This window comes from Pyrus communis, chromosome 12 (genome assembly GCF_963583255.1).
Source record: "Pyrus communis chromosome 12, drPyrComm1.1, whole genome shotgun sequence".
Taxonomy (NCBI): Eukaryota; Viridiplantae; Streptophyta; class Magnoliopsida; order Rosales; family Rosaceae; genus Pyrus; species Pyrus communis.
This window is the reverse complement of record NC_084814.1, coordinates 25,464,789-25,483,195: the sequence shown is the minus strand read 5'-3', so window position 1 is coordinate 25,483,195 and position 18,407 is coordinate 25,464,789. Positions and strand designations below refer to the sequence as shown.

At 39.7% G+C, this 18,407-nt stretch overlaps 4 protein-coding genes across 7 annotated transcripts; 2 read left to right on the top strand and 2 right to left on the bottom strand.

The window, feature by feature from the left end:
• Positions 1 to 67: 67 nt before the first annotated feature.
• LOC137710809 (ABC transporter G family member STR-like) lies at positions 68 to 3,267 on the bottom strand. The gene is made up of 4 exons (XM_068449940.1): positions 2,567 to 3,267; positions 2,279 to 2,458; positions 1,926 to 2,194; positions 68 to 1,795 (listed from the first exon to the last, which is right to left on the bottom strand). Exons 1-4 carry the CDS (start codon positions 2,918 to 2,920, stop codon positions 136 to 138), a joined length of 2,463 nt encoding a protein of 820 aa, XP_068306041.1. The 5' UTR covers positions 2,921 to 3,267; the 3' UTR covers positions 68 to 135.
• Positions 3,268 to 5,586: 2,319 nt separating this feature from the next.
• On the top strand, positions 5,587 to 7,858 carry LOC137711749 (non-specific lipid transfer protein GPI-anchored 3-like). Its single transcript, XM_068451002.1, has 3 exons — positions 5,587 to 5,975; positions 6,359 to 6,394; positions 7,559 to 7,858. The coding sequence occupies exons 1-3, from the start codon at positions 5,624 to 5,626 to the stop codon at positions 7,672 to 7,674; spliced, it is 504 nt and encodes a 167-aa protein (XP_068307103.1). The 5' UTR covers positions 5,587 to 5,623; the 3' UTR covers positions 7,675 to 7,858.
• Positions 7,859 to 9,202: 1,344 nt separating this feature from the next.
• LOC137710690 (surfeit locus protein 1-like) lies at positions 9,203 to 12,002 on the top strand. Its single transcript, XM_068449792.1, has 6 exons — positions 9,203 to 9,491; positions 9,590 to 9,687; positions 10,239 to 10,477; positions 10,943 to 11,117; positions 11,197 to 11,480; positions 11,584 to 12,002. The coding sequence occupies exons 1-6, from the start codon at positions 9,311 to 9,313 to the stop codon at positions 11,651 to 11,653; spliced, it is 1,047 nt and encodes a 348-aa protein (XP_068305893.1). The 5' UTR covers positions 9,203 to 9,310; the 3' UTR covers positions 11,654 to 12,002.
• A 327-nt stretch (positions 12,003 to 12,329) lies between these two features.
• LOC137710689 (uncharacterized) lies at positions 12,330 to 17,781 on the bottom strand. 4 transcript variants are annotated; one of them, XM_068449791.1, is made up of 11 exons: positions 16,941 to 17,772; positions 16,543 to 16,800; positions 16,037 to 16,279; positions 15,713 to 15,862; positions 14,267 to 15,576; positions 14,042 to 14,115; positions 13,827 to 13,908; positions 13,619 to 13,744; positions 13,405 to 13,511; positions 12,906 to 13,063; positions 12,330 to 12,791 (listed from the first exon to the last, which is right to left on the bottom strand). In XM_068449791.1, the coding sequence occupies exons 1-11, from the start codon at positions 17,379 to 17,381 to the stop codon at positions 12,540 to 12,542; spliced, it is 3,201 nt and encodes a 1,066-aa protein (XP_068305892.1). In that variant the 5' UTR covers positions 17,382 to 17,772; the 3' UTR covers positions 12,330 to 12,539. The 4 variants fall into 4 exon arrangements, 1 of the variants encoding a protein (XP_068305892.1); XR_011064999.1 differs by having other exon boundaries at positions 12,652 to 12,791; positions 13,405 to 13,501; positions 16,941 to 17,781; XR_011065000.1 differs by lacking the exons at positions 12,330 to 12,791; positions 12,906 to 13,063 and having other exon boundaries at positions 13,619 to 13,733; positions 16,941 to 17,781.
• Between the last annotated feature and the right edge of the window lie 626 nt (positions 17,782 to 18,407).

Here is an 18,407-nt window from a genome sequence, read left to right as displayed (position 1 = left end):
TTATTTACGATATAGTCTTTTAAACAAAAAATGTGGAAAGATAACTTGTTTTCATGATCTATGAACGAGTACCGGCTATCATCTCCGAGAATCAATTTCGAAGTAGAGGCAAAGGTACCGGAATACAAAGAGTCCTCATTTTCTCTGGTTCTGGGAATAGAATCTGAGGACCATGTAGAATAAGATTCGGTAGAGAACACCCCAAGCTAGCAAGATTAAAACATTGTACCAGATGTTATCTCTGTTGATATCCATCGTGGAGAGTACGTCTTGTCCGATAATCGCACAGTTCTTAGCTACTAATGGGGATGTTAAGTGCAGGTTACTGATCTTCAAATCTCCTAGAGGTCCGGGGGAAAGATCTGCCGGCGTGCCATGGTAGCAACGTATTCCTTTGAATTCATTTGATAGCATTGCCTCAAATGGGTACTTGATTGCAGAGATGTAATGCACCCACCTCCAGTATTCTGGTATCTTCGAGCGCTTCAAGAAAAAGCCGCAAGTCAGAAAGAAAAGAGCTGTGGTAGCTATCACAACGGCATACCCTGTGATGTAGCTCGGCACAAGGGCGCTCACAAGCATCACGTAAGCGTTGGTGGTGATGAGCGAGGCATAGAGGATGATCCAGAAGTAGAAAACATTGCTTTTGAGGCGAAGAATGTATTTGGTAATGGCAGCAAATGTGTAACCTTGGATGGCAAAGAACGGGAGATAAACAATGAGGGAAGAGATGACGTAGGAAGAAGCACGATAAGCATTGTGAGAAGTTTCCCTGATGAAAATGAACCTTTCTTGGATGAAAGTCGGGACAGCGTCATTGGACGAAAAGAAAACCAGGCAGACTGCAAAGATGTAGAAGTTGAGAAGACGGTTTATGTCTGTGAAAGTATCACCACCCAAGTGTCGGAAAAGGGAAGACAGAATTAGTGCCATGACTGCCAACACAATCTCACGCGACAGGAAGAGTTCAGGAGTGCGAACCACATTGAGCGCTGTGCGCCACGAGAGGACTGCAACCTCACGGAGCCACGGGTTTGCATATTTAGGCCCGAGGTCAGGCTCATCAAGCTCGTCTTCTATTTCAAATTCTTCGTAAGAAGGTGCATTGGAGGAGTTAATGGAAGGGGTGAAGAGTGCATGGGTATTAGTACTAGTGCGTCTTGGTGGCTGCAGTATGAGTTGAGGTGTTGGATACTGGTTTGAAACTTGATACTTCATACCCGAGACTGAGAGTGGCGTCAGTCCAGGTGTCGTTCCTGGAGTTGTAACTGGAGTCCATGATGGTGGGCGACGAGGGGTTCGTTTGACTCCATGGTATATCCAGACAGGGAAGTCCTTGTAGAACTGCGACGCTAGACGAGGGTTATACACACCACTGCTCAGATGATGCTTTGGTGTCATATGAACTGATTTCCTTTCAAGGGAGTTGTCAAAATCCTCAACATCCTCATCAGCATCCTCGTAATCAAACCGACCAGATTGGCCTGGTCCAGGTGTCCTGTTTCCCACGGAATAGGCTTGACTACGGAGGCTGATTGCGTGCTTGGATGCAGGGGTCTTATTGTAAGGAGTTCTCCTTGGTGTTTTTAAAACTGGGGTTCTGGCCACCTGATCAGGTTTGATCCCGTCACGTTGGTACAACACCAACGGGTCTAGTCCCACGGTTGATTCATCATATTCTTTAATCACATCCAGGAGATACTCGACGCCATTCTCACCATCCGGAACTGGCCTTCCAAATCCAGAAAGGTGAGCAGACATACTGTGCGGGCTTCCCAAATATATCAGTCTTCCTCTGCAACCATATTATTAGATAGCTTAGTTAACAAGCATCATGCATGTCAAATTATATGTCTGTGTTTGCAACACTTCAATCCTTAATTGACCAAGAGGCCTTGATTCTGAACATTTGAGCAAAATTTTACCTTGCAAGGATTGTCATGCGGTCCAAGAGCATTTGAATACGATATGAAGGTTGATGTATGGTCATCATCACGATGCTACCACCTCGAGCAATCTCCTTTACCTTCTCCACGACACTGAAAGCGCTTGTGGAGTCAAGACCAGAAGTTGGTTCATCAAGAAACAGCAGTGAAGGTTTGTGGATGATGTCAATTCCAATTGACACCCTCCGCCTTTCTCCTCCTGACACTCCTCTCCTCCCTTCATCTCCAATGTAAGTATGTGTTGCACTCTGCACATATAACCTCATCAGAATCAAGATATGTAATTTGTGCAGTAAGTTCACACACTTGTGCTATAGAGACTTGGAATTTACCTGCAAGCCGAGTTGTTCAAGGAGTTCATAGACTCTCTTTCTCTTTTCATTCCTCGAAATGGAGGGAGGAAGCCTAACCTCAGCTGCAAACATGAACGTCTCGAAAACAGTCAGCATAGGAAAGAGCTGGTCGTCCTGCATCACGTAAGACGACACCATCTTCATGTAGCTTGTAGTAACCTGAAAATATGAATCCACTTTATATATGCAATCATTGTCTTTTAGTTTCCGAAAATATAAGAAAGACTGGACGCCCTGCACAGAGAAAAACTTATATAGATCTCTAACCGTTCTTCCATCAATTCTAACAGAGCCTTCCAAACTCCCTTGTGCAATCCGTCCCGCCAAGGCATCAAGAAATGTGGATTTCCCAGCACCACTAGGTCCCATGATGGCCATGATCTCACCCCTCACTGCCTGGCCAGAGATGTCATTGAGAAGATACGCTTCTTTCTCGATCCAAACCCCGTCTTTTTTCAGCTTCTTCATTACACTATACGAAAGGTTATTGAACTCAAGTCCATGGCCTGGAATCATCTTCGTGGCTCGAGGAGGGCCAGAGACTTTCGTAGCAACTGATTGGTCCATGTCCAACAGACTCTCGAGGCTTCTGTTGATGACATTCCGCCCCATCTTCGCCATTTTCAACCGATGATGCTCAGTTCGGTCTCAGGCCTCAAGAAGTTTTTGAGGACTGAGGATTGAAGTGTGAAATGGTATAAAAGAAGGTAGAGGGCAGGTGAATGTGGACAAAAGGTGACGGTAAAAATCAAACTAACTTTAGTGTTTGAAGCTTGTGAACAATCAGACGGCAAGAATTATGGGAAACTGTTTTACGCGTGTACCAGTCGCCTTCGATTCTCCTTTGGTTTGTCAGTAAATAGCTTCGCTATTTCCGGACGATGTTCTGTTCTTGTTTCATTTGTGCACATGAGACAACTTCCTCTTCACTGGCGATTTGAAGAATACTTGGCAAAATTAATGTTTTCCAAACCTGTCGTTTTTGTTTTAGAGTAAACGAAAACATAGTTTACGGACCCTAGACATAGTCAAGTTGGCTAGAGCAAAGAACAAGCGTTAGCGCCCTATGCACCTAAGTCCGAACCGCCCTTACTGTAGTCGGTCGAACAAAAGAAGAAAAACGAAACTCATAGTTTGATGGCAGATTTCCAATCCTGTCATTGTTAAACGAAAACACAGTTTGATCCTGCCAAACTCAAGAACCCAATTTCAGCTTGTTTGTTCTAATATGATTTGTAACATGATTAAGGGGCTCATTTCAAAAGTGCTTTCTGATAACCAGAAGGGCTTTTTGCGACCTTTGACAGAAAAAAAGTTAAAAAGAGTTATGGGTTATGGAAGCACTTGAATTTTACTTGGCAATTTGTTGTGCTTATAGCAAAAGCGCTTATAAGCAGAAGTGTAAAGAGTTAACAGACCATTCATCTAGGTGCTAGCCCTACATGGTTATGTTATTCCCGAATGGACTTTGGTTACTCTGATTTTACATCTATAATGTTATTGATGCACGCATAAGCGACTGTTCTTGATTTGATGCAGTCGTTGTCTCATAGCTTTGGGTTGGTGGGTTTTCTTAGAACAACAAAATAGACGGTTTAGATTATCATACAACATTACAAGATAAGAAAGAAAGCCAAAAAAGCAAAACGAGAAGAGTTAAATGAGAACGTTGCTAGTCGAGAAAAAAGTTAAAAGCGTTGGCCCTTGCAATCAACCAGCTGCGTTATTAATAATTCTTAAACTCTGCCGGCATTAATGTGGGGACAAACACAGATACTTCATATTTCTTGGAGAATGTTTTGTTTAATGTTCCAAAGTTTTTGCCTTGTTTTCTTCAGTTTTGGCTCCCAAATTAGTAAGATAAGTTTGAAGCTTTAATGATATAATTCAGAAGTTTGAAGCAGAACTTCCATTCCGATCACGTTGAGTTGAGGTATGCAATAGCACTCTCGGCATTGGCACGGTTCAAGCTTACCCTTGTGTTGATTCATGATTCAACTCCATGGTTTGCTTGAGCCGTGCCAATATCCGGGCGTGCCAAACTCGAACTTCTTATACAAACACTCATCTCCAACTGCAAAGCACGCTAACGCTATATCAATTACGAGTTTATAGTAGCCTTCATGTGATTAGTGATAATCAGTTAGCAAGTTAATGAAACATCAAATATTTACTTCAACCTACTTCACAACGTATGCAATCTTGTGATTCTGTTCATTTTCTAGGTACTCGTTTTCTAAATATTGCATATATATTCAATTTCCTCCAATATTTATTACAAGACCTTGATCTAAAATCTGATAAAGGGGTTAGCCTAACTTATAGCATTGTCTCAGCTAGCTACACAAGTAAAGGTGTTCAGGCAGCTCTCTCACTTCCTTTCCTTCACCTTCCTGCATGAATTTCGCGTTATCAACCACCTATATTTTTAGATTGATTGTCGAAAAAATGTTCTATACATTGAGATATTTGGCTGTTATATCTTTGATTAAGAATCCATTAACTAAAAATTTAACAGCTAAAATTTCTATTGTATAAGATACACCGAAACATTTTGTGAAAATGCCACAAACGAGGTAGTTCCAATCATGCCTCGATGTTTCGTATGGGTTCGGGTTAACTTATAGATTTGGTTCAACCAGTTGTACAAGTAAAGGGGTTGGAGTTGGAAGTTAATTTTCATACCAAAGCCCCTTTTTGTATTGTAAACTTTGCCTTATGATTGCTCAAACATGACAAATAAAATTGATTGAGCAACAAGTAATCAAGTAATTAAGTAACTTTGTAGGGTTACCAACTTACCATAATGTCATGACTGCCTAACTTTCTTACTTTGATTTCATCCCAAGAGTTTAGCAATATTCGATAAGTTTTTCAGCGTGACTGTCACACCGTCACGTAGTATTATCATTTTATTCATGTTATAACACTTAGATATGTTTGTTGATATTGTACTCTATGACATCAACAATGTCCTTCACCGTTATTATAACTCGTTAATTAGTAACACGACATAGTAGTTTAACCGCCACAGCAGATTTCACCAGAAAAAAAAAAAAAAAAAAACTTCCATAGAGAATAAAGTAAAAACCATATAACAAATAATCTCTGGATCAGAAGAAACCTCTAACTGCCAAAGAAAACGGTTACTCAATGGGAGTAACAAAACCCGTCACAAAAAACCAAACCCACAAATAGAAGTTTTTAGCGGCTGTCTAAATCACTTTTGACTCATTAATCTCTATATAAAGTTTCACCAAACAAGTCTCACAAACCAAACCATTTGAACCAACAAAAACACACACAATCTCTCTCAAAAAAAAAATGGCTTCGATCTCAAAACACTTGCTTCTCTTCTCGTTTCTGTCCCTTTTCGAGTTGTTCGGATTCTCCCAAGGCCGGCAGCTTACTGCATTGCTGGATCAGAAGGCCGCTGCTGGTGGTACGCAATGCCTGCAGAAACTGATTCCTTGTCAGGCGTATTTGAAGGCGCCGGAGAAGGCTCCCTCGACGTGCTGCTCGCCGCTCAAGAAGTTGGTTTCGGATGATGCCGAGTGCCTTTGCACCCTCTTCAGCAACAAGGACATATTGAGCAGCCTTAACATCACGCAGGCTGATGCCTTGAAGCTTTCCAAGGCTTGTGGTGCCAATGCTGACATTTCACAATGCAAAAAGGGTAAACAGAAACTTGAGATTTCTTTCTTTTTTAATAAAATCAAAGTAAATTTAAACATTTTGGATTTTGTTTGTGGGATTCATATGTTTGTTTCCATGGATTATCGATGCTTTCTTTCTTTTTTGCTTGTTTGGGAGAAAAAGAAAGGGAAGATGTTAATTTTTATCTGAAACTCTGAAATCAAGACAAAATCTTAGGTGTAACCAGATGTATATATCATGGTGCCCTTTTTTTTTCTCTGGCAAGCATACTCCCGATTGCACCTATTGTTTCTCCAAATGATTTCATGGTATTTTAGTCTGTGTTAGTGGCTGCTAATTAACAGATAATTCAATCTTTATGTATGATTGTTTATCTTAATTTGTTGTTTTCTTCCATCACAGATGCAGCATCACCAGGCACTTCACCTTCTAGCAATAGTAAGTTCCTACTACTTTTTCTTGCATAAACATGAATCATGTCGTGTCTCGCCTAGATTAGCATCATTGCTCGATCAAATGACGGCAAAAACATGCTGGATTTTCGAAGCTTCACGGTTAGATTAGTGTCTTTAGGTCATCTCTAATCGAATGAGGGCTAAGAGGCTCTCTTTAGTCCTATAGCCTTGCAATAAATTATATTTTAATAAACAGTACTAGGTCATATTTTATACCATCTCCAACCGATGAGACCAAAGGGTTATAGGTTAAACATAACTATTTGACAAAAAAATCATCTCCAACCGAGGAGGCCAAAGGATCATACATCATACATAATTTATTATTTTAATTAAATTAATATGGTTAATTAAATTAAACTATCATATTAAAATAAAATTCTCGAACATATTTTGAGGGTTACTTGTCGCCAAATGAATAAGCCTCCGGATTTCTTATCTATATAATCTCAATAATTTTTTGGATAGGATTTCGAGTGACATGTGTCGCTAACGTGAATAACTCTCCAACTTTCTTATCTTCATGTCATCTCAATAATTTTTCGGATATGATTTTGGGTGACACGTGTTGCTAAATTGAGTAACTTTCTAAATTTCTTATCTTTATGTAATCTTAATAATTTTTCGGATAGAATTTCAAGTGTCACGTGTCGAGATGTAATTGGTTGTGCAAATTTTAGATATGACTTTTATCTACGTGTCACTTCTTATCTTCAACTTTCAGTGTTGTCGGAATGGTGTAGGTATTTATAAGAAAAAAAATTAGAATTTTTTTTTTTTTAAATTCGTCTAAAAAAAATTCAAATTCTAACGATAACCGACAGCATGACGTTAACTAGCTGGCATCATGTTGATACCATGTACCCATTGGCATTCAAATGGGCTGAGCTGGAGGGCTGGCAAAATGTCAAGTTTGACATTTTGGAGTTGAAGGCTGGTAAAATGTCAAGCTTGACATTCTGGCGCTAGATGACTGGGCTGGCTGGAAATGGCTAACGCCTGATTTGGGGGTTTGGGCCTAGTGAAGCCCACAAACCCCTTGGCCTAGCTCTCCTTCCGAACTATTTTTAGTCTTATGACCCTTTGACCGAGTCAGTTGGAGATGATCTTACTAATTGTACATTGTACGTGTTTCTTTTTGTGCCAGGTTCTTCCTCAGGCAACTCTCCCGGCGGTACAGAGAGTGCAGCTTACGCACCGTCCGCGCTCGGTGGATCGGGCTTTGCTGCCGTCTTCTTGGCCTTTATCATTGCAGCATTTTAGGGTTGTCAGTTTAGTTAATCATCAGACATAAGCTGTATTATCAGATTAATGATTATTGTAATCAAATGACAATGCTCTTTCTTTTCGACTTCTATGTATCTTCTTATTGCTGTAACTTCTTAGTATGCTCCATAACATCCTATACGCCGAGTTTTTTTAGCTATCATCTTGGTAGATTTATGTCCGCGGAGATGTGTGAGTTAAGCCGATTGATAAGAGTAATGTACTCGTTTCATTGCTTTCGAATTCAAATCCGCTCATCTCTAAAATAAAAGTAGTTTAAAATATCGTACTGTCAAACAAAAAGAAGTGCAAAACCCCCAACACAAGAATTTATGTTATAAAATCAAACAAAATCGTGATTTGTCCAAACCCACAAACCCAAATGCAAAAAGAAGCGATTTTAAGGACACAAAATTCTGAAAAACTGATTAAACATCATAAAAAAAAAAAATCCAAAACTTGATTCATACAGAGAGGAAAAAATAAGAAAAAGAAATTCGACATGAAAAACAAAAAATCGGCTGCCGACCATCTCACGCCCTCCTCTCATCCTTTATTCGGACTTGAGACGGGCAGCGAGTAAAAATTGGGGTAGAATTATAAATTTACGAGCGTCTGAATGCAAGAGTCGCAAAGGGAGAAGCGACACCTGCAAGCATAGCTGCTCAAGAAATCTCGGCAACTAAAAGGACTGTCTGCATATTTTATCAGTCCTCCGATTCGGAGGACCAAACGCGCCAGTAACGAATTGCCTTTTTTTCTAAAAAACCATTTGTACTTGTACTGAAATCGAATTTAACAAAAACCCAAATGAAAAATAATCAAGAACAGTGAGTGAAACCAGAAGATGATAAGAAGGAGATGAAGCTGCAGAAGGGAATGAAAGGTTTTATATAGAGGTGTGTCGAGTGTGGCTGTTTTAAAACCCTAGTTAGGATCTTCAAGTTGGGCCATTCAAACGATCTTTTGTGGGCTTGATTTGGGTTCGAATTTTGGACCCATTAATTTAGTTAAACTATCGTACTGTCACGTGGTGTAATTATAATGCATGTTATAACGTGAGAGGTGCTATTCACACCTTAATTTTTACCTCTCATACATGGCTCTCAATTTTCAGCCGTTAAATCAAATGTATTAAAGAATATCAAAGAACATAAATTAACAAGGGATATGTGCAAGTTAAAAATGAGTATGTAAATAACTAGATACACACAAATTCAAGTTGGTTATCTAGCTAGTCAATCTATCTCATACAAAATTTTCTCGTTAAGCAACTATGTTATACCATCACGTGACAATGTAACACTAGTATTAAAAAAATTATTCACAAAATGACTAGATACACATTAGAACATGAAAAAAAATTAGTAATAACATGTGACAATGTGAGTCGTGCGACTCTCGCACTGCAAATCTCTCTTTGGACCTTGAATTTGGGCCATTTAACCAGTCTTTTTGGGCTTCACTTGGGTTTGAAATTGGATTTGGACCCGTTTAAACCACAATGATGTTTGGAAGTTCTTTCTCGCAGTTCATAAAAGTTCAAAACTTTAGAGCAGGCAGAGGCATTAAAACCTTAAGCCCTTCTCCTCGATCGCAGCAAGAAACACAGCCAAATGCTAGATTCGTCGACATGGCAGCAAAAACCTCCATTGCCAAAACCATAACCAAGCTTTATTATTCTAGCGGCTCCCATTCTTCTCACCGCAAACATCTGGCCCCACTCTCACTCTCTTCTTCCTTCTCCAGCTCCTCCCCTGCCGATGCTTCCTCAGCAGCCGAGTCTCAATCAACCATCTCTTCACAATCTCCAGGTGGGCCTTATGTGTTGTTCGTGTGTTTTCTGCTTCTGGGGTTTTCTTAATTTGCTCGAAATATTCTAAAGATCGATGCTTTGATTTGTTTTGTGTAGAGAGGGAAAGGTCGAGATTGTCGAGATGGTTGCTGTTTCTTCCTGGAGCTATCACTTTTGGCCTTGGGACTTGGCAGATTATCAGAAGGCAAGAGAAGGTGTTGATTTTCTCTGAATATCTTTTATTTCCTGCTTAAACAATTAGCAGATTTAGCAAGTTTGGAGACTGATTGTTTTTGTAATACACATAAATATTGAAATGTATTTCAGGATTGACATTTTGTTTGACAAACATTTATTGCAAAACCGAGCGTAGTGGCATTCTAGGATTCATACAGCCAACCCAACTTAGTGGGATATGGTTTTGTTGTTGTAAACATTTCATACATTAAAATTATTTGAAGTCCAAAGATTTCATAGGTTTTATATATGTGTCCAAGCACTGCTTGTTGTGATATAAACAATCACTAGAGGTTCTGTATGTTTTGGTTAAGCTGAACATTTTGTTCTACGAATTATCAATATATGAAGAAAATTGTACTTAGCTTCAATTAGACCCAAAAAGTAGAATCTGGGATCTGGTTAGGGAATTAGTTCTAATGTTGCATGTAGTGGAAACTTTCAAGAATTGGTTCCTTGTGTACTTCACATTCAAGCTTAGAATTGCATTAAAATACGATCACTATTGACGAGTGTGTTCTTGGTACAGATAAAAATGTTAGATTATAGACGGAAGAGGTTGGAATTGGAACCTTTAAACTTGAGCAATGCCTCTCCGTCAAGTCAAGAATTGGATCAGTTGGAGTTTAGAAGGGTGAAATGCAAAGGTTATTTTGATGAGAAAAGGTCAATCTACGTGGGCCCTCGTTCAAGAAGCATTTCCGGCGTGACTGAAAACGGTTACTATATCATCACACCTCTTATCCCGATCCCTGAAAAACCGGAGAGGTAAATGTTTTGATGTTTCATATGCTTAATGAACTGTGACTATATAATGAAACTGCTACATATCGTGTTACTTTTTGTCTTTCTTATAAGTGCTTAAAGGGCCTCTAGCATTAACAGGGTGTTAAATTACATGGAAACATTCAGAAGTTCTTCCTGCTTATTGTTACAGTTTCTCTTATACTACGGAGTGAAAGAAATGTTAGTTAAGTTGCTAGGAATCTGAGTGATTTAATACAACGTCAAACTCTGGCTCCAGTAGAACATCCTTGGGTTGAAACAAATAGTTTCTTGTTCCGTTATGTGGATATGGTTTTAAGTTCTAGCCTTATATAAAGAACTTGAAGATTCCACTAGGCCTCGCTTAATCTTATGTTTCGATACTATATTTATTTGTCATCGTGACTTTCAAGCTAATTGCAACGCTTATCTGTTCGCTGATGATGATATTAAATGTAAATCTTCCAGTGTGCAGCCACCAATATTGGTCAACAGAGGATGGGTACCCCGAAGTTGGAAAGATGAGGCTTCAAAAGTTTCAAAAGATGGTGAACAGCCTTCTGATATAAAACCCTCGTCTGTCCAAGAGACTGAAAGAAGGTCTTGGTGGAGGTTGTGGAGAAAGAAGCCTGAAGTTGTTGAGGTTGTTTGTTTTCATCGTATCAATCACCGTTTGATGGGGAGAACATTGAAGAACTAATCTTAATTTGTGCCACTTACAGGATAAGACCCCTGCTGTTGCTCCTGTGGAAGTCGTTGGAGTAGTTCGAGGGAGTGAAAAGCCTAGCATATTTGTTCCACCAAATGATCCAAACTCCGGTCAATGGTTCTACATTGATGTTCCTGCAATTGCTCGTAAGTGTGGACTCCCTGAGGATACTGTTTACATTGAAGACGCAAATGAAAATGTCAATCCAAGTAACCCTTACCCGCTTCCAAAGGATGTCAGTACCTTGATTCGGAGTTCTGTCATGCCTCAGGACCATCTGAATTATACTTTGACATGGTATGGTTTTGTTTCTTCATATCATCATATCATGCATCAAGACTCGAAAAATATGAAGACCCGCTGTGGCATTGTTCTCTTACATTTGTTTTCTCTTGGTTAGGTATTCCCTCTCTGCAGCAGTTACATTCATGGCTTTCTTGAGACTAAAACCAAAAAAGAGCCGGAGATAGCAGATACGCAAGAGATTCCGGTAGCTATACGAGAGAATTTGATGCTCTGTAACATTGAGCCGTCGAGTCAATTTTGTTTATCGAACTGTTAGATTCTTGATGATTGGAAACTGGAAAACATTTCCGGTTGGATATTGGCTGTTTTTATCAGTAAACCGCTCGTTCCAAGCTGAATTATCGCAGCCAAGGACAATAATGTTTTCGCTGTTCGTGCTGCCCTCGTAGCGAAGATAGCAGCGTTACGAGGGAGGGCCGATGTAAAATAATGATCAGAATTCTTTAGTACCTTTCTGTTTGGAGGTATTCTTTGTTAACTTCGTTCAATCATACTTGCGCATTGTTGTATTTAGTTCCGGTTTCTTTTGTGTTCCTTGCAACTTTCTCACACATCTTTTCTCCGCCTACACGGTTTATTCCGGCTTTTCAATTGAATAAAACGAAAGAAAAATCAAGCTACAGAAATAAACGGGCGTATGCAGAAATGGAAAAGTGTGCGTAAATCATATCCCTTTTGATCTTTCTATTTTGGTGAAGATGTCGCTTGCCCTTCACCTTGCAACCCTTGGCGTGACCACCGTGGTGACTTACAATCCCGATTGCGCGATGACGGAGTGTTGCAAGGTAAGGGCATTTAACATCCTCGCTTGAAACCAAATTTGTGTACAAACTGAGACAATTGGCAAAACTGTCGATTTTCTTTCCTGTATGTTGTACACTGTACAGAATTGTACATAAGAAAGAACTGCTAAAACTAAGAAAACAAATCAAAGAATTCCGGCCGACGAACACTAACGCCGGCAGGCAAACAAACTACGTGGGTAAAGAAACAAATTTAAAAGAATGAAATGAATATGGAAACTAACAAAACCGCGAGGAAGGGATTCATTCACGATATACATCTTACAAGCAAGGGGGAAGCGGTCATCCCTTCATGGATTGCCTTCAACAACGCCACAAACTTGAATGGACTCTCGTCGGAAAACCACTGGAGCTTCCAAGTCATGGAGCCTGGAGCAATCTTTTTATCATTTACACTTGAGTCTGAACTGCCCGCTCCGGCTGAGCCTGGAGGGCAGAACTCCGACATTGCACACGCAACAGCTATGGTTACACACCGACTTTCTCTGACATCGACAACCTAAATGACAACAAACGAGACATCAACCCCTAGCTCTAACGAAAATGTTACTGAATCCAGGTACGTTTAGATGGAATTTTAAGGGAAAAGCTAAAAATCAGTTTGAGGCATTACCAACTCAGATATGTCGGCAATAGAGCAACACAAGTCAAGTGAAAAATATGGGGGCAAAGACGCATCCATGCATGAAGAGCTGAACTGCATAAGGTCTTCAAAGCACAAAAATACGTGCCCTCCAGCCACAAATAATGATCTTGAAAACCATGATTCACCTGTCATATACGAGATAAGAATGTTACCGAGCATAAAATTTCTGTTTTTTTTTTTTTCTTTATCAGAATAACTTGGAAAAAGGCCATCCCCGCTTTGAAAATTTGACTCCAAAGTGACGTTCGAAGAATATGATAGTGAAATCTCATTATTGACCATCATCAAACTTCATGATACAAAACCAACAGTAGCGTAACAAAAGCTAACTATGGGATGTTCTCGACATGTTTACCAAAATGATTATTATAAACTTGGTGCCTTTTGATTTTAACCAACTCAACTCATGACAAGATTACAATCGACGGCGATATATATGAAAAGAAAACTGATGACCTAAGCATACCTTCATTATAACTACACCAAAACTGTACCATGGAATACTGGAATATGCTCACTTTTGAACCTCCACATATTTGTTTCTCAAATAACTCCACCTGAACCTGCTCCAAACTGCCATTTAAATTCCCAAAACCCGTCTATCACAACAAGGAAATCAAAATATTCGCATCGGTTATCAAATAAATAATAGACATCTGAAGGGGAAAAACGATAACTACCTTCTTAAGCAAAGTTCTCCATTTGGGGCAAAAGAATCGATAACTTTTAAAGTAGAAAGTAACTGTCTTGATTTTTCAATGCTTCTAGTTTTAAACAGGTAAGTCGCTCTGCCTCCTACATACACCCTAAGCCAACAGGAAACAACACCGTAATTACGTTGCAATTATACATATTTGCAATATGTAGTAAGTACCATTAAGCACTAACCTCACAACCTGAAGCCCTATACCAACTACAACTTCTCTGATATCCTCAACCCTGTGACGACCCTGTAACTTTAAGATGGTGCCTGCAAACAACGATCACACTGAAAATCAGCAGTCATAAATCTAATCAAAGAGAAGAACAAATTGCCCAAGTAATAATTGTCAAAGAGGAAAACTTTATGAAATATGTCAGTCGCAAGGACTGCGTAACCTAACCTGACCCATCTCCTGCAATACCAATGGGCAGTACATAAAGCTTGTCTTCACTACTAAGTACAACAGCAACTTCTCTGCATGTAAAATAAAATACATAAACATATAAAAAAAGCAGAGAAGTCTGAAACCTGACCGGACATAAGCACAAATATTAGAATGGACAGGAAAACATTGTTAGAGACAATACGATTCAAGCATAAAAAGACAAATTAAAAAATTGTTCACCTTTCTCGGGAAAGAAAATCCCGCTCAAGTACACAACAGCAACACAAATACTGCCTACATATCTCGTGATTTCGTGAATCTGCGATATTTGTATTGAAATAATTCTCAATAAATTCATCACTTCCTGAAGATAAGATTTCGGTTATTGAGGCACTGCTTCTATTTGCCAATATCTGTTTCTTATCAACAACTTCTTGAAAATCACTCCCATAGAAATATTTATTCTCTTGCTTATTTTCGATTTGCCCTACATGATTATCTAGATTGCCATTTGATTTTGGTGACAGTTCTGCTTGCCTAATCATGTTATCATCTTCTACTAGAGCGATAACTCTTCTTTTAGTCCTCTGTCTTCCTTTCCTCCTCTCCGGCAAATCACCCTCTTCATTAATGCAATTAGTAATTTCAACATCATGAGCATCAGCAGGAATGTCACTGGCACGTACGCCGACCGAACATCTGTCAACCTCATGTTTTATGTCATAATACTTGAAACAATTTTTAGATGGGTATTCTTCGGCACTCTCATTCAACAAGTTCTCAGGAACCGACTGCCTAGATTCACAATTTTCATCTTCACTTGAGCTGGTATTACTATCAGATGATGCCACTGAATAAGACTCTGCGGATAACTGTAAAATTTCCTCCTCTAAGTTATGTCGACGATGGAGAATGTCCTTTTGATAATGGGGCGGTGATCCTGGGTTAGCAGATGATGAATAAGACTCTGAAATATCATCAATGACAGACAATGCAGACATACTCAAATTTTGGACCATCCTATGACCTCCATCAGTGGTGAATGTCTGAGTATGGGAACTTTTAGCCTCTGAACTGAAAGTACTTGTCCCTTCATACGAATATGCTTTTAAGCTCTCCCCGATATCTTTACTATCCATGCCAACTGGGCCGACCCTACCAACATTCCCCACTGATTCTAAAACATTTGTACTACTCTCGTCTCCTGATGCTTGAACATATGTTGATTTTTCACCTAGCTGCCTCCAACTTGCCTTGTTTTTTATATAGTTTTCCTTCTCAAGATGCAATCTAGCCCTGCTATATCTACTGATGTCTGCATCATTCTCAGAAGCACGATCTAACCATTCCTTGAACTCCCGCAACCAAAGAACGGAGCGCTCTTTCTTCATTAGCTCAACTCTAGTCATCAAATCAACAATTTCAGCTTCATCGTCAGATATGACACCATCCTCTCTGCTTTGAATCTCATTGTCACAAGACACAGAGTCCTGGTCAGAACATGTGTTCTCCTCTTCATTAACAATTGATGCAAGACGAGATACCTTTTTCTGCAAAACAGCAAGGATGCAAGATTTTATGACTTTCTAGTTTATAATGGAGTAGACGATATATATAGCAACCAGCCCCCAATACCAAGGTTTTAGCATGAATTTATACCAATACTTGTGAACAATAATGACCTACCCTTTTTTTGTTAATAATTGAATCTCCTTTATCATCGCACTTTGCAGGAGAATAAAACCCAAAGCTGGCAGGTCGCTTGTGCCTGCTAGCAATAATAAGTTGCCTCTTCCAAAATTCTCTGGTGCTGATCTCCTTATCATCTAACTTCAACTAATCAGCCATACGACAGATCAAAAGACAAAAGTTAGAAAAACAAAATTAGTAAATGACGTGAAAAATACGTAATGAATGTTTCAAAATTTTATATTTAAGATCTATGTACTTCAGGTCCAGAAGAACGAAGAAAATAATCTGAAATGAATAAAATGATGAATCTTAACTTACTTTTTCTGGATTAGTGACATAGCTGAATGCTTGTGACCGATACCAACTGGCACAACATAATGGATTCCCTTCCAACCACAAGTTTTCAAGAGATCGAAGTCCAGAAAGGTATTCTAACTCTGAAAAATTGGAAAGAATATTGTAGGAAACATCAAGCCCTTCCAGTGACTTCAAATTCTCAATCCCACGCAATGTAGTTATAGCATTGTTCCTCAAAACAAGTTTAAGTAAACGGCACGTGACCTGCATGGTCCAACAACAACGGAGTATGGGTCCAAATCTATTTCCTAAACAGAAAATTTACAGCAATAGAACACGAACTACAGAAAAAGCACTTCTTAGTACTTTTATCTATGTAATATGCGCCAAATTAAACATTCTTGACAGAATGTTAACCAAAAAGATCAAATCTTGTTCAATCTTAGGGACTATAAAAATGTACTCTTCTCGGAAAAATTTATGCATACAACTTCTCAAAGCAATCAAGTGTGGACTAAAACACAAACCTGACCAAATGACGAAATCGTTCTGAGCTGATTGAAACCGAGGTCTAGGTGCTTCAATTTGACACACTTGCGAAGATTATCAACCTTTGCAAACTTGTTCCGGCTAAGGTCGAGAGTTTCGACAGCAGGAAGAAGTTGCAAAGACTCATCCATGAGAACCAAGCCATTACAAGCACACGAAACGAATGACAGGCGGTTCCACTGCGGCGAGTCCTTAATCTCTGCAATTCTACTCGCAAACACATGCCGCAGAGCATCCTAACATCATTTTCCCAACAATTTAATCAAATCAAGGGCCTAATTAACCAAATTAAGAAGTTAAAATCTGATTAAGTAACTGAGAAAAGCAGATTTTAATCAAAACATTGAAAAGCAGAGCAAAATGCAGGGAAACTCACAGTAGAATTATGGCAAATGATCTTCTCCAAGGTGTGCCGCAGCTCGAGCAAACCTTTCGCGGCGGAGGTGGACAAATCGCATCCTCGAAGCTCCAAAACCTTAAGCCTCCCAAACGGCCAAAACGACAGCGGCGTAGGGTCCCTGGCGGAAGGCGGCAGCACCGAAACGACCTTGAGGGATGTCAAGAGCCTGAGAATCCTCCTCAGCTGCTCGAGCGCGCGGTGGTCTCCAAGGTCGGAGACGTAGGCGCGGAGGTAATCGACGGGAGCGCCGGCGAGGAGGCTCTCGAGCTCGTGCAAGGCCTCGAGCCGGGAGTTGACGTAGTGGAACCCAGCCGGGTTCAGCTTCAGCACTAGGCTCCCGTCGATCAACGAACCGGCCTGCTGCTCCACGAAGTGGACTAGCTTCTCCAGGTAGCGATCTCCGGTGACAACCGCCATCGAAATCGGCGACTTCTCCAGGTCAATCTCGGAATTTCACGACGCGGAATCGCATGTCTGTGATACCGCTAGCTAAATTGTCAATTAGCACGACTCCAGACAGAAAAAGAGGGAGTTTTTAGAGAGAGAAGCGGAGGAGCCGCGGCGGTGGCCAGAAGAGGAGAGAGAGAGAGAGAGAGAGAGAGAGAGAGACGTTTTCAGTATTCGAGAGAAGAACATGAAGACATTAATGATTGGGAATACGAGAGTGATCTCTCGATTTTTGGTGGAAACTGGAAAGGATTTGGGATTTGGTAAGTCTGAGAAATTCGGGAGTAGGCTTTAATGAATTGGAATTAATTCCCAAAATTGAAGGCGTAATAATTTGGAGACACCTGGCCTACATGCACACAGCAGTTATGGGACCCGCCACGCGTTTTCTTGCTGTTCGTTCGTTCAGGTGGCGCGGTTGCAGATCCCGCCACCGTCGTGCCGGTTCCCGGGTTTTGTTTGTCTCCGTTTTTTTCCGCTAGACCGGGTTGTCTTTTTTCTAATCTACACCACATATTAACAAAATTCAATTTATCGAATAAAAAAAAATGAAAAGACCAAATTATTCCGGTTAGCGAAACTAACACTATGTTTGGATGAAAAAATTTAAGATTACTAAGAAATTTTAAATTGACGGAAATTGAAATGACGAGATTTTATTTTTTATAATTTGTGAATTTTCTTGTTTGGTAAACCTAAAAGAACAATGAAATTGAACACGGAATTTGTTATCTTTAAACTTTAAATCACAGAAATTGCAAAATGACATCTATTTATATGGAATTTAAATTTGAGAATTGGAGGTTCCAAATCCAAAGTTTTTTTCCATGCGGAAATCTAAATTTCTATGTTTATGAATTCAAACAAGGAAATTGGTGCATGTCAATTTATAAATTTTGATTTTTACCTAAATTCCAAGTTTATTTTCCTCATCCAAACATAGTGTAAAGAAATAACCAAAATAAAACTTATGGGCAATATAATAACTTGAACATA

Coding starts and splice junctions, on each gene's coding strand:
- LOC137710689 (XM_068449791.1), bottom strand. CDS start 17,381: ATGGCGGTTGTCACCGGAGATCGCTACCTGGAGAAGCTAGTCCACTTC. Junction 13,909..14,041: donor TATTGCAGGAGATGGGTCAG/GTTAGGTTACGC, acceptor CGTTGTTTGCAG/GCACCATCTTAAAGTTACAG. Junction 13,745..13,826: donor ATAGGGCTTCAGGTTGTGAG/GTTAGTGCTTAA, acceptor CTGTTGGCTTAG/GGTGTATGTAGGAGGCAGAG.
- LOC137710809 (XM_068449940.1), bottom strand. CDS start 2,920: ATGGCGAAGATGGGGCGGAATGTCATCAACAGAAGCCTCGAGAGTCTG. Junction 2,459..2,566: donor TTAGAATTGATGGAAGAACG/GTTAGAGATCTA, acceptor TCATATTTTCAG/GTTACTACAAGCTACATGAA. Junction 1,796..1,925: donor CGCATGACAATCCTTGCAAG/GTAAAATTTTGC, acceptor ATATGGTTGCAG/AGGAAGACTGATATATTTGG.
- LOC137711749 (XM_068451002.1), top strand. CDS start 5,624: ATGGCTTCGATCTCAAAACACTTGCTTCTCTTCTCGTTTCTGTCCCTT. Junction 5,976..6,358: donor CATTTCACAATGCAAAAAGG/GTAAACAGAAAC, acceptor CTTCCATCACAG/ATGCAGCATCACCAGGCACT. Junction 6,395..7,558: donor CACTTCACCTTCTAGCAATA/GTAAGTTCCTAC, acceptor TTTTTGTGCCAG/GTTCTTCCTCAGGCAACTCT.
- LOC137710690 (XM_068449792.1), top strand. CDS start 9,311: ATGGCAGCAAAAACCTCCATTGCCAAAACCATAACCAAGCTTTATTAT. Junction 9,492..9,589: donor CATCTCTTCACAATCTCCAG/GTGGGCCTTATG, acceptor TGTTTTGTGTAG/AGAGGGAAAGGTCGAGATTG. Junction 9,688..10,238: donor TTATCAGAAGGCAAGAGAAG/GTGTTGATTTTC, acceptor TTCTTGGTACAG/ATAAAAATGTTAGATTATAG.